This window comes from Leuciscus leuciscus (genome assembly GCF_965113295.1).
Source record: "Leuciscus leuciscus genome assembly, chromosome: 3".
In the NCBI taxonomy this organism is placed as follows: domain Eukaryota; kingdom Metazoa; phylum Chordata; class Actinopteri; order Cypriniformes; family Leuciscidae; genus Leuciscus; species Leuciscus leuciscus.
In genome coordinates, this window is record NC_138727.1 from 65,974,864 (window position 1) to 65,995,738 (window position 20,875).

Sequence of the window (20,875 nt, forward strand, 5' to 3'; positions counted from 1 at the left end):
GCTCTTACTGATAAAAGGTCAGTTGAAGATGCGAGTGACTCAACGATTTATAGATGTTTCATGATCATTGAACTCAGATTAAACTCATGTCAGAGTTGCGTTAATGCTGCACTTTCTGCTGCTTCTCCACTATCCTGTCAAAATAAAGGCAAAAAGCTATTTAATAAATCTAGTTCTAGTTCTTTTATTTATAAAGCACATTTAAAAACAGTCTGAGGACTGACTAAAGTCCTGTACAAGTCAAATAAACACTACAGAAAACTAAGTAACACATAATAAATAAGACCATCAACATCATTTAAAAGCTAAAGAAAACAAATGGGTTTTCAAGAGAGATTTAAGAAGTGATAGGGAGGGAGCAGCCCTGAGTTGTGCTGTTCCACAACCTAGGTCCCACCACCAAAAAGATTCTATCTCCTCTACGTTTCAGCCTTGTACAAGGAACCATGAGTACATTTTGGTTCCCCGACCGTAAGACTGTTGTGTAGACATTTGTACACAAATAGGAGAGTTTTAAAATCAATCCCACTATGAACCAGAAGCCAGTGAAGAGCTTGTAAGATAGGAGTGGTGTGATCATTCATACGACCATTCTTAAGAAATTTGGCTGCAGCATTTTGAACCAATTGGAGCCGGGTAACCTGGGACCTTGAGATGCCACAGTACAAAGAATTGCAATAGTCCAATCGACATGTAATTAAAGCATGTATTGCTATCTCAAGGGACTTTCCAGGCAGAAAATGTTTCATTTTAGAAAGGAGACGGAGCTTGATGAAGCTAGAGGCAACAACAGAGGATATATGTTTATCTAGAGTTAGCCGACTGTCAAGAAGGACACCAAGGTTCTGTACAGACCCTGAATTAAAAGGTAACAGACTTTCTAAAATAGAGTTATTAAACTTAAAATTGTCAGATGGGCCAAACACTATAAGCTCAGTCTTTGAGTCATTTAGGGTTAAAAAGTTACTAGCCAGCCAAAGCTTCACCTCATCAAGACATGCAAATAAAGATTGAAATGCAGAAGGGTCATTTCTTTTTAAAAGGCAGATAGATCTGGGCGTCATCCGCATAAAAATTAAAGGATACACCATGCCTTTTCAGAATCGATCCTAAAGGAAGCATGTAGAGAGAGAACAGCAAAGGTCCCAATATAGAGCCCTGGGGGAGTCCAGATACAAGAGGAGCAGCAGAGGAGATAACATTACCAATCCTGACAGAAAATATCTCTCAGTTAAATACGATTTAAACCAATTCAAGACTGAACCTTTTAATCCTAAAGATTCTAATCTAGACAGGAGTAATGAGTGACAGACAGTATTAAAAACATTTCTTTTAAATGATAAAAAGAAACAGGCAGCTTTCATTAACACACGCTATGTGCCAAGAGTCAAGGCTTTTGCAATATACATTTCTTCTGTAACACAAAGGAGGGGCGTAAGAATCTAACAGATATATAGAATGACTGAACAACACCAGGCACAACACAAACGGTGAGTTAATGTTTCATTCTTCATCTTTTACCTCACAGAATATTAAGACATTTCTACAACAGTGAAATTCAGAAAAATGACCACAAACAACAATAATCTGATGATTTTTTTGCTTTGATTTCTTCCAGATTTATAAATAAAACATTGATTATAATCTGCAGTGATCAGCTGAGAATAGATTGAGACGATGGCGGTAAGTTCATCCGCATTTACAGCGACTGTATTACTTTTATTATAATTTCAGTGTGAATTGATCATTATAAATGAGGATCTTGATCAGTCGTGTCTCTCCAGATGACGGTGTGTGTCGCGGCTCTGCTCTCTGTTTTCACGGCATCTGTTTGTGTTGCTGATGTTTTCATGCCGGCCGACTGTTCTGATGTCTATAAAGCAGGAGAATCAGACAGTGGGATTTACACCATCTATCCAGCAGGAGACGTTCCTCTCTGGGTTTACTGTCACATGATCTCAGATGGGAAAGATGAAGACAACGGAGGATGGACGGTACGAATGTGACTTTAGATCATCAAACACACATCAGAACATACATTATGATCATATATTCTATATAAACCCATCACAGGTGATTCAGAGGAGAATGGATGGCAGTATTAATTTCTATCGGCCGTGGAATCAGTACAAGAGAGGATTCGGGGCAACCGAGGGCGAATACTGGCTGGGTAAGATCTCACAGCTTTAAACATTGGTATTTGGTGTCAAGAAATGGTTTTGATAGAAGTGTTGATATTCATGTCCAGTGTTTGGTTGAACATGTTCTTCGTGTGTGTGTGTGTGTGTGTGTGTGTGTGTGTGTGTGTGTGTGTGTGTGTGTGTGTGTGTGTGTGTGTGTGTGTGTGTGTGTGAACAGGGCTGGAGAACATGTACCAGCTGACACGTAACAGAAAGTACATGCTGAGAGTGGATCTGGAGGACTTCACTGAAAGGAAGGGTTTTGCTCTGTACTCGTCCTTCTCTGTGGGTCCTGAATCTGATGGGTATAAACTGCAAGTTTCAGGATTCACTGATGGAGGAGCAGGTAGGACACTTTCATACTTTAACACTCGAGTGCACTTGTTCATGCGCTATCAAATGTTTTGTAATTTCACTGAAATATTATTCATCTACATATGATGATAATATCTTAAATCATGTTCCTCCTCTCTGCAGGCGACTCTCTGACCTACAATAATGGACAGAAGTTCTCCACCTTTGACAAAGACCAAGACACCCATGACAAAAACTGTGCCAAACTGTGTTTCGGGGGATTTTGGTACAATGCCTGTTACTATGCAAACCCCAACGGTGTGTATTTATGGGGGGAAGTTGCCAAAGATAACACCATTGGAAATTATTGGTACACCTGGAATAAGAATTACGATGACGGTATGAAATCCATCAGCATGAAGATCAAACGTGTGTCTTAGACCTTCGAAAAAACATTTCAGTATTTCTCAGAAAGAAAGAAATTAAGGTTCAAGGGTTTCCTTTCCTCTGTTAACTGTGTAACTTAGTAAATCATAAAAGAATATGTATGGCTGATATTCTGTGTGATCTCATCCGTTATTTTCTTTTTTGTTTTGGGTCAATTTAAAGTTACGGTTGAAATTAACCAACAATAAACTTAAAAATAAAAACTCTTTATGTGTCAATGTAGTTTGTTATGGCCATGTGAAATAAGTAATAATTTTAATTATTAAAACTGATGGGTATAATTTCTCCATTGAAAATCTTCATGAAAAAATGCAATAGATGTACATTTTAGACTAATCGAATTGTTGGATTTTTAGGCATTTGTTTTGGTGTGTCGCACAGATATTTATTATTGTGATATTTACAAAAGAACTTACTTATTTTTATAGTTTATGAGTATTCTGCTAACCATGTAACTTATCACCAGTTAGTATTTCAACATTGTGCAGTGCAAGAGTGACTGAAATGACAGATGCTCTTACTGATAAAAGGTCAGTTGAAGATGCGAGTGACTCAACGATTTATAGATGTTTCATGATCATTGAACTCAGATTAAACTCATGTCAGAGTTGCTTTAATGCTGCACTTTCTGCTGCTTCTCCACTATCCTGTCAAAATAAAGGCAAATAACAGTTTAATAAATCTAGTTGTAGTTCTTTTATTTATAAAGCACATTTAAAATAAAATTTATAAATAAAACATTGATTATAATCTGCAGTGATCAGCTGAGAATAGATTGAGACGATGGCGGTAAGTTCATCCGCATTTACAGCGACTGTATTACTTTTATTATAATTTCAGTGTGATGTGATCATTATAAATGAGGATCTTGATCAGTCGTGTCTCTCCAGATGATGGTGTTTGTCGCGGCTTGATATGATATGATATGGTTCCCCAAAGAAAGATTCTTTCAGTGCAAAAAAAAAAAGAAATAAAAAGCTTTAACGGGATGGAAATATTCCATGGATGTTAAAGGTTCTTCGTGGAACCATCAATGCCAATAAAGTACTTTTATTTTTAAGAGTGTATACAGTATGCTTATTTTAGCCTAATTCTTCTCATGAAAGCACAAATATGTTTGCTCGTTACGCAGACTATGAGGTAAATTAATTATATTTTGATGTAAAATTTCCTGCACAATGATCCGTGAGGAAAACATACACAGTCTTCTCCTGCAACCCTTTCTCCCACAATACAGTTCAATTTAACTGGTGATCAAGAAAACATTAAAACATCAGTCTCATTGTTAAACAGATTATTTAAAGAATATTGCAAAACAGTCAAAAGGACCAACTGATGATTTTCTTGCATCAACGATTGATATTTCAACATCATTGCACAATAGAAGAATGATTCCAATAGAGTTTAAAAGATGGTTTGATACTGATAAAGGTTGGGTTGAGAAAACTGGTCTAAATAAAGGACTCAACGATTGAACACAAGACTCAGTGATCTGAACATCTGGGATTTACTCCATCTATCCAGCAGGAGACGTTCCTGTCTGGGTTTACTGTCACATGGTCTCAGATGGGAAAGATGAAGACAACGGAGGATGGACGGTATGAATGTGACTTTAGGGGCCTGTTTTAACAATCTGAAACGCAAGTATCAAACGCAAAACGCAAGTAACTTTGTGGGCGGATCTCGCAAATCTAAAATGGGTTTATTCAAGTGTGCTATTAGTATACTTCTTTTAAACTAAAAATAAGAAAGTATACCTTCAGACTACTATATTTGGCCTCTACTTGTTGATCGAGATATACTTAAAAGTATAATTAAGTATTCTAAGTTTATACCATGGGCTGTTTAAATACTCGATTCTGATTGGCTGGAAGGTGTGCAGTAAAACCCAGAGCCATAGAGAGAGAGAGTTGCGACACTCTTTGATGTCGCCGCTATGGCTGTCACGTGGTTCATGTAAGCCCCAATAGTTCCAAAACGTACGCTGGCTGTCATGTTCTTCTATGGGACAGACAGCAGCGATTGCATTATTGAACGGTAAATATAAAATAAAACACACACCCAAGTACTTTTTCAGCTGTTATTGCATTATTGCATTTTGTTAATGTCAGTTTTGCATTTGGAGATAAGTTTTAAGCTATATTTTTGGAGGGAAAAGCTTAGTGTTCATGTTCGCATGGGTAGTAGCACTGGCTTTAGCGGCTCTAACTTAACTTTTCCATATCATTCATCTGATGATGGACGTCTCATGATATTTATTTGAGCACAACTGGGCTGTATTAGGCTATTGATTCCCGTGATTTTGCTTATAAATTTTGATTCAGCCATTAGCCTACCTTCATGATCACGCAAAGAGGTCTGCCGTGGCGGTCCGTTCAGAATTCGCTTAGAAGCTAGCTCACTTCTTCTGATGAAAGTGGCCACCCCCAGGACCACAACGTGAAACATCATCATGTTAAGACTAAGAATATTATTTTAAGATTAAGGCCATACACATTATCAAAACTATAACAGATTAAAAACGAATTTAAGCATGGCTGATACAAATGAAGGTTTTCAAATAAAATATTTTTTATTAAACAATGACAGACAACAAAAATGTGTGCTTGTGTGTGTGAACAAGAAAACCAAAAACCGGGGGCAGGTGATCCATGAAACAGACAGGACTGGTGATGGCCATAACAATCCTAAAGGTCCAGCATTGTTCTCACAAGCCGCTTCACTCAAGACAATAATAACATAATGAAAAGTTAGTATATCCCAAAAAATTTAATTAAATAAAAGTTGCTATAAAGGTGGTAGCGATTCATTACCGAACTCTTAGCTGACGAAGTCGCGCTAGCTAACTAACGTTAGCTAGCAGGCAGTGCTTGAAAATTGGTTGAAACAACCAACATAAAATATAAATAATTACGCTGTGCATATACAAATGAAGACCAGTATAAGCATCGCAAAGGGCCTCTGATACAATATAGACAGTTGACAATTCAAAAGAGGTCGATATTTCGGCAACTTAACTCTGGAACAACTCGACGCGCAGCAATGTAAGTGAATGGTGTCCAACGCCCAAATGACAGTGTTTGGAACTATTCCGATCTTCATATCCCGGAAGTAGGCGGTTAAAAGCGCCGCCATTATTTACAACGGAGGTCTATGGGAGTGTCGCAACTCTCTCTCTCTATGGCTCTGGTAAAACCCTTTAATGCACAGGTAGTTCCAGTCAGTTTGATTACAGTTCAAAATGAATCCGCTACTATAAACATTGGTAACCATAGTAACACAGTTACACTTGCAAGCAGAGTGAGAGACTCATATGAAAACGTTTATTTAGGTAGGCTAAATGGATGATTTTTGCATATCGTTTAATTTGTATGGTGAATATGGCAATTTTGAGAAATGGGCCCAGGCACAAGATGAAAAAGAAGACTTGTTGACAAAAAGCGGCACAAAGAATTAACAATAAATAAATGACATTAGTTCAAATAAAGATTGCCTTGTCACTGTCAGTGTTGCCTGTCATTCATAAATAATTTTAATAAATCCATTAAAGAATCATTAAGTTAGCTATATGCTTAAGCAAGAGGGGACTGTAGCTGCTAGACTTTAAAGAGACGCACACAGGTAACGTTAACTCGCGCACGCATCTCTCTCTCTCTCTCTCTCTCTCTCTCTCTCTCTGTTCCTTCTCTTTCAGTTCTCCGTCTCTCTCTTTTAAGTAAGGAATAATTGACGACAGGCCGTTGAATTATTAGAAAAATAATGCACACCCGAGGTGGTAATGCGGTCACGACGCGAAGCGGAGTGGCCGTTACACCTCGGGTGTGCATTATTTTTCTAATAATTCAACGGCCTGAAGTCAATTATTCCGCTTATACTACAGTTACCACACCTCGAAACATTGTTCAGATTATGTATTTCAAGACGTTTGTAAAGTTTTTGTCATTAAAACGCTCTTATATGTAGGACTAATTTCTTACGCATCTAATCCCATGCCTCCGTTGCTAATTCCAAAACGTCATTTCAGAGTTAGTAACGGAGGTTTGAGCCGCTGATAGCAGACTAATGCTGAGTTAGGGTTAGGGTTAGGTAGAGTTAATAACGGAGGGTTTGAGCGGCATGATAGCAGACTAATGCTGGGGACACACGACTAGCTGACACATTCTCTGACTGTTTCATCGACTGCAGCAGATTTTAAACACCGACTTTGAACACAGACTGAACGCGCTGAACACGCGTTTGGGCATGATCAGTTATAAGTATCAAATTACATTCATAACCGGCCTTAAAGTGTGTTCTCGGCTTTATGCAGTTATTAATGCAGTTATTAGAGAGAGATGTTGCAATAATGAGACAGAAAAGCATGTGCGTCAATATTATTATTTATTCATTAATTCAATTCGTTTTAATTAATTCGTTAATTCTTTTTTTTTTTCTATTATTGACAGATGACAGTAGACTAGCAAAATAAATGAAACCCAAAGCCCTTTTAACAAGTAGGCCTATCAATAATTATTTATTTGTTAAATTATCTGCAATAAAAATCCGTGCTGCAGGACTATCCATTTATTTAGCCTATATTCGGGTTAATTTTCTATTGATTATAGATAGGACTTTATAGTTTATTTATTCAAATTAAACTGCATGTTTCTATTGATTGTGAAGCTAGACATTGAAAATTGCAGATCAAGCGCATGGGGCGAAATGCTTTTTCTTGTTATGAATTGTATCCTATTTTCCGTTATTACAGTTGACTACGCGAAGTGATATGGAACTGTAATGCGGTCGAGACCTGCCTGGAACTACTTTAGCCCTGCGTTTCCCTGAAAATAATGCACACCTTAGAACGTTCGTCAACCAATCAGATTCAAGCATTCAACGGCCCTGTAGTATAATAATGAAATAAATGTGATGATTCATTCAAATAAAAGCAATCCGATGGCTCTACTTTATTTAAAGTGGACGGAGTGCTAGAACTAACGAGCCGTAACTTAAGAAAATAACCGTCATTTTTACACGTCTGTTAAAAAATTACACTGTGAACATCAGTTACAGCTTTAACTTGTTTTTAACTTCGTAGAGGCAACCACCCTCCGCTTCGCGTCGGGCGGTTCTTCGCCTCTACGTCGTGCATTAAAATCCTTTAATGCATGGCTAGCTGTGGATTATCCCTTACATATTCTTGGCTTGTACTTGTGTTTTCTATTTTGATTGAGTAGCTTATTAAATACTTTTATAAAAACATATTACACACTGTCTTATAAACTAACATGTTCATGTTTATATAGTAACAAACTTTCGGGTGGAATAGCTTATAGAGTAAATAAAATGAGCATGGAACTGAACCTGATCTTGTACACAGTGATAATAATAATTTAAAGTTTATTCAAGTTTTCTATTAGTATACTTCTTTTCAACAAAAAATAAGAAAGCATACTTTCAGTCTACATTTTATATAATTCTTAAAAATATACTTTATGTACTTCTCAGAAATATAATTAAATTACACTTAAGTGTACTTGACTTATACTGAGAGAAAAGTCCAAGTATATTTGGCCTCTACTTGTACAACATTTTTTGATCGAGATATACTTAAAAGTATAATTAAGTATTCAAAGTATACTTGGCTTGTAGTTGTGTTAACTCTTTTGAGTAGCCTATTAAATATACTTTTTTTTACATAGTTTTTCATATACAGTCTTATGAAACTTACATTGTTTGAAAATATTGATTAAAATATTGATATAAAACAGATATGTTTCTAATTCTGTGTATCTGAATTTTTGTTTAGGCTAGTCCACTGATAGCGTACATAGGAATTTACTTTAATTCTACTTTACTCTTTCCCCGCCATTGACTGAATTTTCCAGCTATCCATGTTTTCACTGGTATACGGTAGGGGGCGCTATGACACATCTTCTAGTACAGAATCTCCGGATCAAAACACAGGAGAAGAAGAAACTGAAACAAGTGATAGGCCCTGTCCCAAATGGCGCACTTCATGTGGACTTTCGGTCTCGTGGACTTGAATTGCGCGTGCTCGCTGAGTCTACGAGTCCGTAGGCCGTCCCATTCAGCATTTTACCGCTCTGAAGTGTGCTCAGCAGCGCCCCCTTTGTACCCTTGAAGCGGTCTTCCACGAAGCCCGCATAGAAGCAGGCTCCACGCACTTTAACTACCCAGGAATCCTTGCGAAAGGCCAATCAGACAACAGATGGGAGGAGATTTCACTCACGGATAATTGTTGACATGGCTGAGAAGAAAATATTACTGTTTTTATGACCTAAATGTACATTTTACCAGTTGTAACCTACAGTTTATACAAACATTATGGTCATCGAGCAGTGGTTGATGTCTCAAACATAATAATAGCGCGTTTAATAATATGATCGCATTATGATTCATTAAATAAATAGAACCGAATGTCAGGGCTTCACTGAGTCATATGTAAACATAGTATGAATATTGAAACCTGTAAATTGAAAAAATTATGTTTAAATTATGTTTTAAAATTGTAATCTTAGTTCAAATGGAACATTATGTATTTTTATGTTCAACTGTATACATCATTTAAATAAGCATGATGTATCTATTGTCTAATGCCCAGGTGATATGCACAATATCAAAATATAGAACTGTAAAATTAGGCTGTGTAGTTGACATGCAGATAAGACGTCCGAGCGCAAAAATGTGATTTCTCCTGTCCAACAACAACCAGACCGTTATTTCCGGCATGCCGATCGAGTCTGTCCCAAAAATACCTCTCAATGCGCCCTCGTGGACTCGCGCCAAGGGCCCTATAGGTCTGCACTACATGACGTCACCAAAGTGTGGACTCTGAGGAAGTCCACAAGTCCGGAGTGTGCCATTTGGGACAGGGCCATAGAAGATTGCTCACTCAAATGTAAAATAACGTGATCATCAAACATTAAACAGCTTGTAAATCAAAACTGCTTAATATTACCAAATGAAATGAAGCATAACCCATGAAGAGAAAACGACTGTGAAGCTTTGGGGGTGTTGGACTCGATCGACTCCATCTGTTTTGATCATCGTTCTCAATCTGATCAAGGATGAATTTGTCTTTGACAAAAATTAGATTTTCTCAACATTTTTGTTTAAAATGTTGCCTTTCTTTATGAAACTTACCGACATTCAAATGTTGATATAAAGGATGCATGAAGTACAGTTAAAGGTATTTTTCAAGTATTAAAAAAAAAGAAAATTTGAACATAGTGGTATAGACTAGGCCTACTGTAAGTGCAAAAATAATATATAAATAGTAAACTATAAGTATAAAGTTAAGTTCACTTAAAGAAAACTTGCAGTATAAAACTACTAAACTAGTAGTTTACTGAGAGTACACTAAAAGAGCAAAAATAATATATAAATAGTAAACTACAAGTATAATGTTAAGTTCACTAAAAGAAAACTTGTAGTATAAAACTACTAAACTAGTAGTTTAATGAAAGTATACTTCAAAGTGTACTTACATAAACTAAAAATGTGCTACAAGTATTAAAATAGTAAACTACTAGTATACCCATAATTTCACTTGCAGTGCAAATGAGAAACTTAATTATGAACTAGTTGTGCACTTAAAGTTTACTACTGTTACACTTATAGTACACTTAAACATATACTTTTATATACTAAAAGTGGGCCAATTTAGTCCCAAGCGGTATTAAAATAGTACACTTACACAAGTTTACTACAAGTACACATTGACATTAGTATACTTACTGCATGATGTATACTTAAAAATATACTTGAACATTACTTAAAGGTCCCATGACATGCTACTTTTTGTAGGCTTTAATATAGGCCTAAGTGGTCCCTAGTACTGTATCTGAAATCTCTTTTTAAAAATTCAGCCTTGGTGCAGAATTATAGCCACTACAAGCCAGTCTCAGAATGAGCTTCCTTCAGACGGGCCGTTTCGGTGTCTGTAGCTTTAAATGCTAATGAGGAGGAGAAAGGCGGCGCAAGGTGGAGGGTGGGTGTGGCCTTGCCATGCATGTTTACGTTGGATATATTGCAATGGCACGAAGACACGCAGTCGTTCATTTCTAGTTTAGAGAAGACTGTAATGTAAAGAAGACTTCTTAGGAGCATATAAAACAAAACAGCTCCTTGGAAAAAATGAAATGTAATATTGTAGTAGTTATAAACAGGTTTATTTTAGTTCAGATTAACATTTGAGGACAGCAATTGTATTCATAATGTCAAAATAAAACCGACGTAATGTTACTTGAAGACATTATAGCCCACTATTCCTGCCAGACTTCCATGTCTGCAGTTAGTGTTACTAGAGCACATACATCGTGAATGTTGCAGATCTGTGGACACTGGATAGTTCATTCATGGCACAATGTTTCTTCCTGGTTTCCACGTCAGCGCTGTTTGATCCGTTAATAACGGAGAAATGTGAATGTTTCTCACTAGATCTCGCAGCGATGTTATTACTTCAGTGGCGAATTCAAATGCTTTCTTTACTGGATCTCTTATTAGCGCTGTGTAGTAACAGTGTCGCATGATCACGATCGGCTCGCGCTGCATTGGTCCAAACCTGATAAACGGTCCTTCAACCACACAATAACAAGCAGTTTCGTTCCGCTTGCATTACGTTTGCCATTTGATGTTGGGCAATGTTGTGGTCGCGCCGGCGTCTCTTACATTATGAACGCGCTTGCATTATTATGCTTCGCTCGCTCAAAAACCATGATATCTCTCGTGGACAAACTAAAATCGCGCACGCGCGTTCTACTTCCTAGCTCATTTTCTCATGGGCGGGAAATATTCTCTGGGCGGGCAAAGCAGAGAAAGGGGAGGTAACATTTCTCCTTATAACGTCATAAGGAGGAGATTCAAGATCAGCGCTTATGAGCCTCCATTTTCTCAAAGGCAGAGAAAGATAGCAAAAGCTCGATTTACACCGATTCAAATTTCTAGAAACGTGGGGACCATATACAGGCTAGGGGAACTCATATTAATGTTAAAAAACCTCAGAAAGTGAAAATTTCATGTCATGGGACCTTTAAGTATACTTCATAAAATGAACTTGAAGTATACTTCTTTTTCGTAAGGGTTGGTTTTAAATAGCTTCATTACTCATAGGTGTGGTTTGGCCGTGACGTGAAATAAACCAATCAGAGCGTCATCTCACATTCCCTTTAAGAGCAGGCGCGCTTGTTCCATGGCGGATTGCTATTATAACGGCGGATTTGCCAGACTCACGCCAGGAGCGGTTCACAGCCGAGGAGACCGACGTTCTCGTCAGGGCCGTAAAACACAGAGAAGTGACATTGGGGATGGAGAAACACACCCAAATTAGCTTCGGTTAAACAGGCGTATATTAATTTGGGTAAATGTGTAAGCTAGATTTATGCCTATTTTTTCACATCTTCATGGACACAACAATGATTTCCCTCGTGTGGAATATTTTTCCTTGTAATTATGTATGGTTTGCAAAAATGAGAACTGCTGCGTCTGTGTGAGAAAAGTAAAGTGTATGCGCGTTGTACACACGCTACATTATGGCCAAGCATGCGCCCTTAAAATAGCATCTGAACGCACCACAGACTTTAGACTAGGTTTTTCCTGGTCTGTGGCGGAATTGTTTTCTGAAACTGCAAAATAGCAGTTTGATCTGAAACACGCCCTGAAACACGGAATGATACATGCGTTGGTGTACAAAGTCAATTGCTCTGGGTCCAAGATAGGGCCCAAAATCATCAAACACACATCAGAACATACATTATGAATCATATATAAACCCATCACAGGTGTTTCAGAGGAGAATGGACAGCAGTGTGAATTTCTATCGGCCGTGGAATCAGTACAAGAGAGGATTTGGGGCAACCGAGGGCGAATACTGGCTGGGTAAGATCTCACAGTGTGTGTCCGTTTTGGTTTGTTGGATTTAAAAAGATTGGCATTTGGTGTCAAGAAAAAAAAAATCTGATAGAAGTGTTGATGCTGATGTCCAGTGTTTGGTTGAACATGTACAAAATTGACTGGGTAACAATTCACAAGCAATTTTGGGTGGCCTCAGAACTTTAAACCTTTAGGACAATTAAGTCACAATGAAAATCTATTCTACACATATACATATAGATAAATATATAGATAATTAATCAAGTTTTGGCCAATTTTGGTTGTGAAACTTTGTGGATTAAATATGTGATGATGAAATACACTGTCTAAATCATGTTCTGTTTAGTCATGTCTGTAATAGTTCTTGTTATTAACTATGGTTTCTAATTATTAAATCCTTGTCCAGCTGTTCCTGTTTAGTGTCCTCATATACTGTGTATTAATACTCCCTTTTCTGTTCAGCCCTTTGTTGGTTATTGTTGGTGTTTAACGTGTATTTACATTTACATTTTTACATTTAGTCATTTAGCAGACGCCTTTCTCCAAAGCGACTTACAGATTAGGACAAAATTCAGCGAGTCATCATAAAGAGGCAAAAGCAACAACAACGCAAGAAGTGCTCAAAGTACGAAGTTCAGGTATTATTCAGAGTAGCATAAGCCTGATAAGTGATGTTACAAAGGGAAAGGAAAACTTTTTTTTCTTTTTTTTTCTTTTTTTTTTTTCTATAAGGTTAAGTGCTCACGGAAGAGATTGGTTTTCAGCTGTCTTTTGAATGTTGTCAGGGATTCTGCATTCCGGATGAGGGTGGGGAGAGCGTTCCACCAGCATGGAACTGTGAATGAGAATGTTCTGGAAAGTGATTTTGTGGCTTTCTGTGATGGAACCACGAGACGTCGCTCGTTGACCGATCGTAGGTGTCTGGTAGGGATGTAGACTCGTAGGAGTGAGTGAAAGTAGGAGGGAGCTGAGCCTGTGATAGTTCTGTAAGCAAGCGTCAGTGCCTTGAACTTGATGCGAGCAGCGAGAGGTAGCCAGTGCAGAGAGATGAACAGAGGAGTGACGTGGGCCCTCTTGGGCTCGTTGAAGATAAGACGAGCTGCAGCATTCTGAATCATCTGTAGGGTTTTGGTTGCACATGCTGGAAGTCCAGCCAGAAGAGCATTGCAGTAGTCAAGCCTAGAGATGACCAGGGCCTGGACGATGAGTTGTGTTGCATGCTCAGTTAGGAAAGGCCTGATTTTCCTGATGTTGTGCAGTGCAAACCTGCATGATCGAGCTGTCTTTGAAATGTGATCTGTGAAGGTCAGCTGGTCATCAAACGTTACTCCAAGATTTCTGACCGATCTTGATGGGGTGATTAATGATGACTCTAGCTGGATGGTGAAGTCGTGCTGTAGAGACGGATTGGCAGGGAGGACGAGAAGCTCAGTCTTTGCCAGGTTGAGCTGCAGGTGATGTTCCTTCATCCATGTGGAGATGTCCGCCAGACAGCTTGAGACCCGTGCAGCTACTGTGGGATCATCTGGTTGAAAGGAGAGGAAGAGCTGCGTGTCATCAGCATAGCAGTGGTAGGAAAAACCGTGTGCCTGTATGATGTGTCCCAGTGATGTGGTGTAGATGGAGAAGAGGAGGGGACCAAGAACTGAACCCTGGGGAACCCCTGTGGTCAGCTGATGTGCTCTGGATACCTCACCTCTCCATGCGACCTTGAAGGACCTACCTGTGAGATAGGACTCAAACCAGTGGAGTGAAGTTCCTGTGATGCCCAGTGATGAGAGGGTGGACATAAGGATCTGATGATTCACCGTGTCGAAGGCAGCAGACAGATCCAGGAGAATGAGGACTGAAGATTTGGAAGCAGCTTTTGCGATCCGTAGGGCTTCTGTGACTGACAGTAATGCAGTCTCAGTTGAGTGTCCTTTCTTGAAGCCAGATTGGTTGACATCCAGCTGGTTGTTTAGAGACAAGAAGGATGTTAGTTGGTTGAAGACAGCTCTTTCAAGTGTCTTCGCAATGAATGGTAGGAGAGAGATAGGTCTGTATTTGACGGTTCTTCCTGAGGTTGTTATTAAAGACTGTGCATTTCATCATCTGCTTTCTACAGACACATATCTGCGAGACTGCGACACACACCTGTAAGAACTTGAGGAGAAATTACTTCATTCGTCCATTACAAATCACCTCAAGACCAGTTGCGGGAAAATCACTAAATCATAAAATCATGAATTGAGCTGGATTTGTTTTGTGTGGAATTGTGCATGTACATGTTCTGATTGGGCGGGCAAAAACAGTTGTAGTGCGCATGCGTCGAACACGTCCACTCACGTGTGTGTGTGTGTGTGTGTGTGTGTGTGTGTGTGTGTGTGTGTGTGTGTGGGGGGGGGGGGGTGTGTGGGGGGGGGTGGGTGTGAACAGGGCTGGAGAACATGTACCAGCTGACACGTAACAGAAAGTACATGTTGAGAGTGGATCTGGAGGACTTCACTGGAAGGAAGGAAGGGTTTTGCTCTGTACTCGTCCTTCTCTGTGGGTCCTGAATCTGACGGGTATAAACTGCATGTTTCAGGGTTCACTGATGGAGGAGCAGGTAGGACACTTTCATTCATCCTCATGAAAACACATTTCCATTGAGTTATTGTCCTCAATGATGCTCTTCTTCTCTGCAGGCGACTCTTTATCTTCCCATAATGATCAGAAGTTCTCCACCTTTGACAAAGACCAAGACACCTTTGGAGATAACTGTGCTAAAGAGTATCTCGGGGCATTTTGGTACAAATTTTGTCTCAATGCGAACCCCAACGGTGTGTATTTATGGGGAGAAGACGACACCCATTTCAGCATTGGTGTTGTTTGGTCCAGCTGGAAGAACAGTTTCACTGTCAGTATGAAATCCATGAGCATGAAGATCAAACGTGTGTCTTAGAAACACTAGTGTTTTACAGAAGCAAACATCTGCTCATGCAACTCAGTAAACCAATAATGTTGTCTTTATTTAAATTTTGGTCAGCTCTTTGCATTTACTATTAAAATGAATCAGCACTTGCATGTTGGTGAGTTTATGTCCTTACTGAATGAGGAACTGGTGCAAACTGAAATAAACAGACTGAAGATGAAAAAATGAAAATCTTCCTCTCTAAATCCAGCCCAACACACACTAAACCTTTTTTTTTTTATCAAACACTATAACCAAGACAAGTCATACCCAAAACCATGTGGTTAGTTTAACCTACAGTCCGTAAAACAAAAATGATTTTTTTTCACAGCGATGCAATAGAAGAATCATTTTTGGTTCCCCAAAGAGTTCTTGAAGAAACCATTTTTTCTTAATGTGATGGACATTTTTAAAATCTAAATCATTTTTCCACTATGAAGAACATTTTGTCTAATGGAAAGATTCAAAGGTTCTTCATGGATGCCAATTTGGAGCAACAAATATGTGCTTGTTCTCTATTTCTGTCAGCTGTGGAGAATATAGCTAAAGAAAAACGTACTCGGTTACTAACGTAACCTCGGTTCTCTCTAGAAGAGGGAACGAGTACTGCGTAAGATATCTTACGCTCGGGGAAAATCCTTTTTCCGCGAGATATTGAAGCCAAAAATTATCCTTAATTTTGTAATAATGCAAAACGCGTTGCGGCAGCAATGCAGACATAGGCGAGACAGCTCGCGCGCCTATTGGCTGCTCTGCGGCAACTGCAGCAGCCTATCGAGCGAGGCCTGGCGTGACGTCAGACCCAATGAGTTCTGCAGCAAGATTCTTTTGGTCTTCTTTATTTGGTGATATCTCTTGGGTTAAAGCATGGAAATTGCCAATTAAGTTTTGTGTCAATAACAAAATGAAGGAAGTGTCCTACAAAATACTTCACAGAATGTATATCCTGCTAAACATGTTTTGGAAAGATTTAAGCGTAATATTGCATTTACTTGTGAATTTTGTGCACTAGAAAAAGAAACAATTTTGCACCTGTTTTTTCACTGTATTTACTCAAGATTATTTTGGAAAGATTTAGAAACCTTTATTAATAGAAAACTGAAGTGTAAGATGGAAATGTGTGTGTTTTTGATGTGCTTTTTTATACTCAGAATGACAATTTGGAATGTAAAGAACAACATGTTATACAGTTATTTATTTTATTAGGGAAATACCATATACATAAAAAGAAGTGGGCTCAAGGTAAACCAAATTTTCCACATTTTATAAATGACTTTACATTATATGTACATCTTTTGGAACAAGCTAAAAACAAAAAAGCAATGAAAACATGTAATGCTTTGAAAGCACTGGATTTTATGTAAAAAAAATTTTTTTTTTTTTTTATTTATTTTTTGCCAGCTAATGTTAATATGATATTGTGAATTATGTAATACCTCTTGTTCTTGTGGCATAAAAAAAAAAAAAACCTAACTTGACAAGCGCGTCCTCCCGCCAGAAAGGGCGCCAGAGTGCAGGAACGCGCGCGGCCGCGGTTGGTGATGACGTGTATGCTCTCACGCGTCCCGGAAGTGAAGGTGTAGCTGGAAAGAGTTTGGAAACAAACTGGCGATCGGATGAGTAAATGTCAATCCTTCGACGGACAGACTGATTGTTGACAGCGCAGTGATTGACAGGTAGTGTGTGATGATGTCTCGCTCGGTTGGCGCGTGCGTGCTGGTGGTGTTGATCCTGACGGTGTCGGAGAGCAGCGCGAGGATCCATCAGCTCAAACTCAAGGTCTCACACACACACACACACACACACACACACACACACACACACACACACACACACACACTTGTTTATGCATAATCATCTCACTAATCTGCGTTATTCACGTCCTTCCTGAGTTTCTGTCACATATCGGGGGTTTCATCTCATCTAATGATGTATTATCATAGAACGACACATGTATTCATTTATTTAACGATTTACCTAGTTTATTTAGCTTGTTTTGATCATTTATCTCTTTTATTTTAGCATTTGTTTTACATATCTGATGATTTGTCTTATTTTACTTATTTATGATTTATTATTCATACATTTATTGTGTCTATTTTTGTAATTATTAGGGCTGGGTATCGATTCAGATGTTCCAGATCGATTCGATTTCGATTCACAAGCTCTCAAATCGATTCGATTTCGATTCTCGATTCGATTTTCGATTTCGATTCTCGATTCTCGATTCAACTCAATGAATATAGATTTAATACAAATACTATATTTATAAAAAAGAACAGTGAACATAAGTTTTCAAGTGGGTAATTAATAAAAAGAAATTAAGAGCCACAAACCTGTATACTAAACACTTTTATTTTAGGTACACTTGGGTACATTAAAACAGAACCCATCTCTAATTTTCAAATGCATACAATTATGTTAAATAAATACAATACAATTTTGATATAAGATGAAAAATGTATGCTGAAAAAAGTCAGAACAGTCGCATTCCTTGATCAAACAGGATCAGGTTATTTCATTTTTAAGATAAAATAATCATAACATTTTACAAAATTTGCTGTAACATTGAGGCTACAAGCCTATGAACAATGTAGGACAACTAATACTGGCTTATTGGTGATAGTTCACCCAAAAATAAAAAATTATGTCATCATTTATGTATGTATTCATCATGTATAATAATTTTTTTCTTCTGCTGAACAACAGATTTGTAGTATTACTACAGCATTTCACCTCTGCATTACAAATCACGCAAATAGCTTTGTTCTTGTCCACAACACTATCGTCGTCGTCTTGCTTGCGAAATCTAAAATGCTTCCATACCTCTGACTTTTTATGTGAAGGTGGCATCAACGTCGACAAAGCACCTGAAACCGCCATTTTAAGCACTGAATGAATGAATGAATGACAGGTTCGCCTCTCGCTCCTTGGTAACATCGCGCAAGGCAAATAAGAGGGTGACATCTAGTGGAGAAGACTAGTAATTAGATTAACGTTAATCTTACGTTCAATGTTTGCAGAAAAAAATATGGAAAAAAAATCGATTCGTGGCCTTTGAGAATCGATTTTGAATCGACCACCTTTTTAAAAACGATTAATCGAAAAATCGATTTTTTTGCCCAGCCCTAGTAATTATGCAGCTGGAAGCATCACACACACATTATGTCACTCATGACTTGTTAAACTCAAATCTCTCTCTCTCTCTCCCCCTCACTCTCTCTCTGTCTCTCTCTCTCCCTCTCTCTCTCCCTCTCTCTCTCTCTCTCACTCACTCACTCTCTCCCCCTCTCTTTCTCTCACTCACTCTCTCTCTCTCTCTCACTCACTCACTCTCTCTCCCCTCTCTCTCTCTCACTCACTCTCTCTCCCCCTCTCTCTCACTCCCCCTCTCTCTCTCTCTCTCTCTCTCTCTCTCTCTCTCTCAGAATGAGACGCGGTTTGTGGTCCACCTGAACACGTTTGGGTATTTCGCTAACGGGACTCTGGACGTGCACCTGGTGTCTCTAAACCTCCCGGTGATGAAGAGCGGCTCCAGCGCTCCGGTAAGTGTGTGTTTGTGTGTGTCATCACCTTCTTTACTTGAGTGAAAGTACAGATACTACTGGTCAAATGTTACTCCATTACAAGTAAAAGTACAGAAGTACTCTTGAGTATCAAAAAGAGATGAAAAAAAAAAAGAAAATCATGCCCTGACTAACATGACTAACATGACTACTTTATACTCAAGGACCTTGACAGAAATGTAGTGGAGTAAAAAGTAGGGATGGGCATTTTTCAAAAATATTGCATTCGAATATTCGGGCTCATAAAATTCGAATATTCGAATATTCGTTTATTTAAATGACGTTTAACGAAAAATACGTTATTTTTTAAGGTAATTTTTTTTTTACGTTTTGGCACCATTTCTGAAGAAGCTTACGATTAGGCAATATACACAACAAGCTTACAACATGTGTTAAAGTTTTCTTTTAATTGAAAACATTAAACAGTAGGCCTATCGCTATGTGTAAACAAAAAAAATATAAGAACAAAAGGATATAAGCTCAAGCAGCGCGAACGGAAAAAAACGCCTAATAAAGCAGAGTAGCAGATTGCGCCAGTTATCGTACAGAACGTACTCACACACTCGAGTCAGCATATGATTATCGTGTTTATATTGTTTCACGTTTATGTTGAGAAAAACAATAATATCCACATGGAGGGACGCCGCGAGCAATTTATGCTCGAGTGAGAAAACGCGCTGCGCTGACAGACGTTTCAGAGAAACAAAGATAACGGTGTTCTAGTTCTAAGTTTCTAACAGCACCTTGCGTTTTCTGTTCTTAAACCTCTCTCTCAAAGAAAACTTAAAGGAAGAATATACCTCAAAATCATTTTACTATTAGATAAGTTATCATCTCGGATCACTCGCACTACAGCTGCGCTTACCTGCAGTCGTGATGCAGTGATAGACAGCTGTCTTTCCTCGGTCGACTGCTGTTTGGATTTCATGTGATTTCTCATTGTGGTGATGATATTATAATTCCAGATTAATTAATTAATTTGATCAAAAGTAATTCCATTTAGTAACCTCATTTTCGACTAGTAATTCCAAACTTCGCGAGGCAGACGACGACATTATGATAAAATACAAACAACTTGTTAAACATGTGCCACAGTGCCACCCAGTGCATTTAATTATAACTGCGAGTTAGTGCTTGGGATTTATCAGGGATTCACTGCATTTACGACCCGCAAAGTATTTACGGCTTCATAAATTCGATAAAATTCGAATAGTATTTTATTTTTCGAATAATAATTACAGATCGAATATTCGAAAATTCGAATATTCGTGCACATCCCCAGTAAAAAGTACGATGTCTTTCAAATGAAGTGAAGTTTAAGTAGCAAGTTTAAAAGTACAGATACTCAAATGGCGCTTTTCCATTACCAGTACCAGCTCACCTCGACTCGGCTCGGCTCGCTTTTCGCTCCATTTTCCATTGCAGATAGTACCTCCACAATAGTACCTGGTCGTCATAGCGATGCCGGAGGAAACTGCCGTTACTTAATCTTCTACGCGACACACACCTGCTACCCACACACACAGGACAGTGGAGGAAATCGAGTGTAAGCTGTTTTTGGATGTTTTTGTTTTTGCTGT

The 20,875-nt window shown here is 38.5% G+C and overlaps 2 protein-coding genes and 1 pseudogene across 4 annotated transcripts in view; all 3 read left to right on the forward strand.

Moving 5' to 3' along the window:
* The first annotated feature begins 563 nt into the window (after positions 1-563).
* LOC309495454 (microfibril-associated glycoprotein 4-like) lies at positions 564-3,029 on the forward strand. 2 transcript variants are annotated; one of them, XM_082165253.1, is made up of 7 exons: positions 564-868; positions 1,428-1,490; positions 1,619-1,683; positions 1,785-1,994; positions 2,074-2,170; positions 2,359-2,526; positions 2,658-3,029. In XM_082165253.1, the coding sequence occupies exons 3-7, from the start codon at positions 1,678-1,680 to the stop codon at positions 2,912-2,914; spliced, it is 738 nt and encodes a 245-aa protein (XP_082021379.1). In that variant the 5' UTR covers positions 564-868; positions 1,428-1,490; positions 1,619-1,677; the 3' UTR covers positions 2,915-3,029. The 2 variants fall into 2 exon arrangements, with proteins under 2 accessions (XP_082021379.1, XP_082021378.1); XM_082165252.1 differs by having other exon boundaries at positions 564-1,490.
* A 675-nt stretch (positions 3,030-3,704) lies between these two features.
* LOC309495559 (microfibril-associated glycoprotein 4-like) lies at positions 3,705-15,842 on the forward strand (annotated as a pseudogene). The gene is made up of 5 exons (XR_014211776.1): positions 3,705-3,710; positions 4,418-4,519; positions 12,704-12,800; positions 15,213-15,384; positions 15,464-15,842. The product of XR_014211776.1 is annotated as a microfibril-associated glycoprotein 4-like (transcript).
* A 1,429-nt stretch (positions 15,843-17,271) lies between these two features.
* Positions 17,272-20,875, forward strand: part of gpr108 (G protein-coupled receptor 108) — a 16,857-nt gene continuing 13,253 nt past the window's right edge. Inside the window, exons 1-2 of the mRNA XM_082165219.1 lie at positions 17,272-17,508; positions 19,158-19,274. Coding sequence (XP_082021345.1) covers positions 17,416-17,508; positions 19,158-19,274 — 210 coding nt within the window. The 5' untranslated portion in view covers positions 17,272-17,415. The remainder of the gene's footprint in view (positions 17,509-19,157; positions 19,275-20,875) is intronic.

What these genes read in the sequence shown, in the direction of transcription:
- LOC309495454 (XM_082165252.1), top strand. An exon ending in AAGACAACGGAGGATGGACG is followed by an intron (nt 1,995 to 2,073) that starts GTACGAATGTGA and finishes AACCCATCACAG; the next exon opens with GTGATTCAGAGGAGAATGGA. An exon ending in CGAGGGCGAATACTGGCTGG is followed by an intron (nt 2,171 to 2,358) that starts GTAAGATCTCAC and finishes GTGTGTGAACAG; the next exon opens with GGCTGGAGAACATGTACCAG.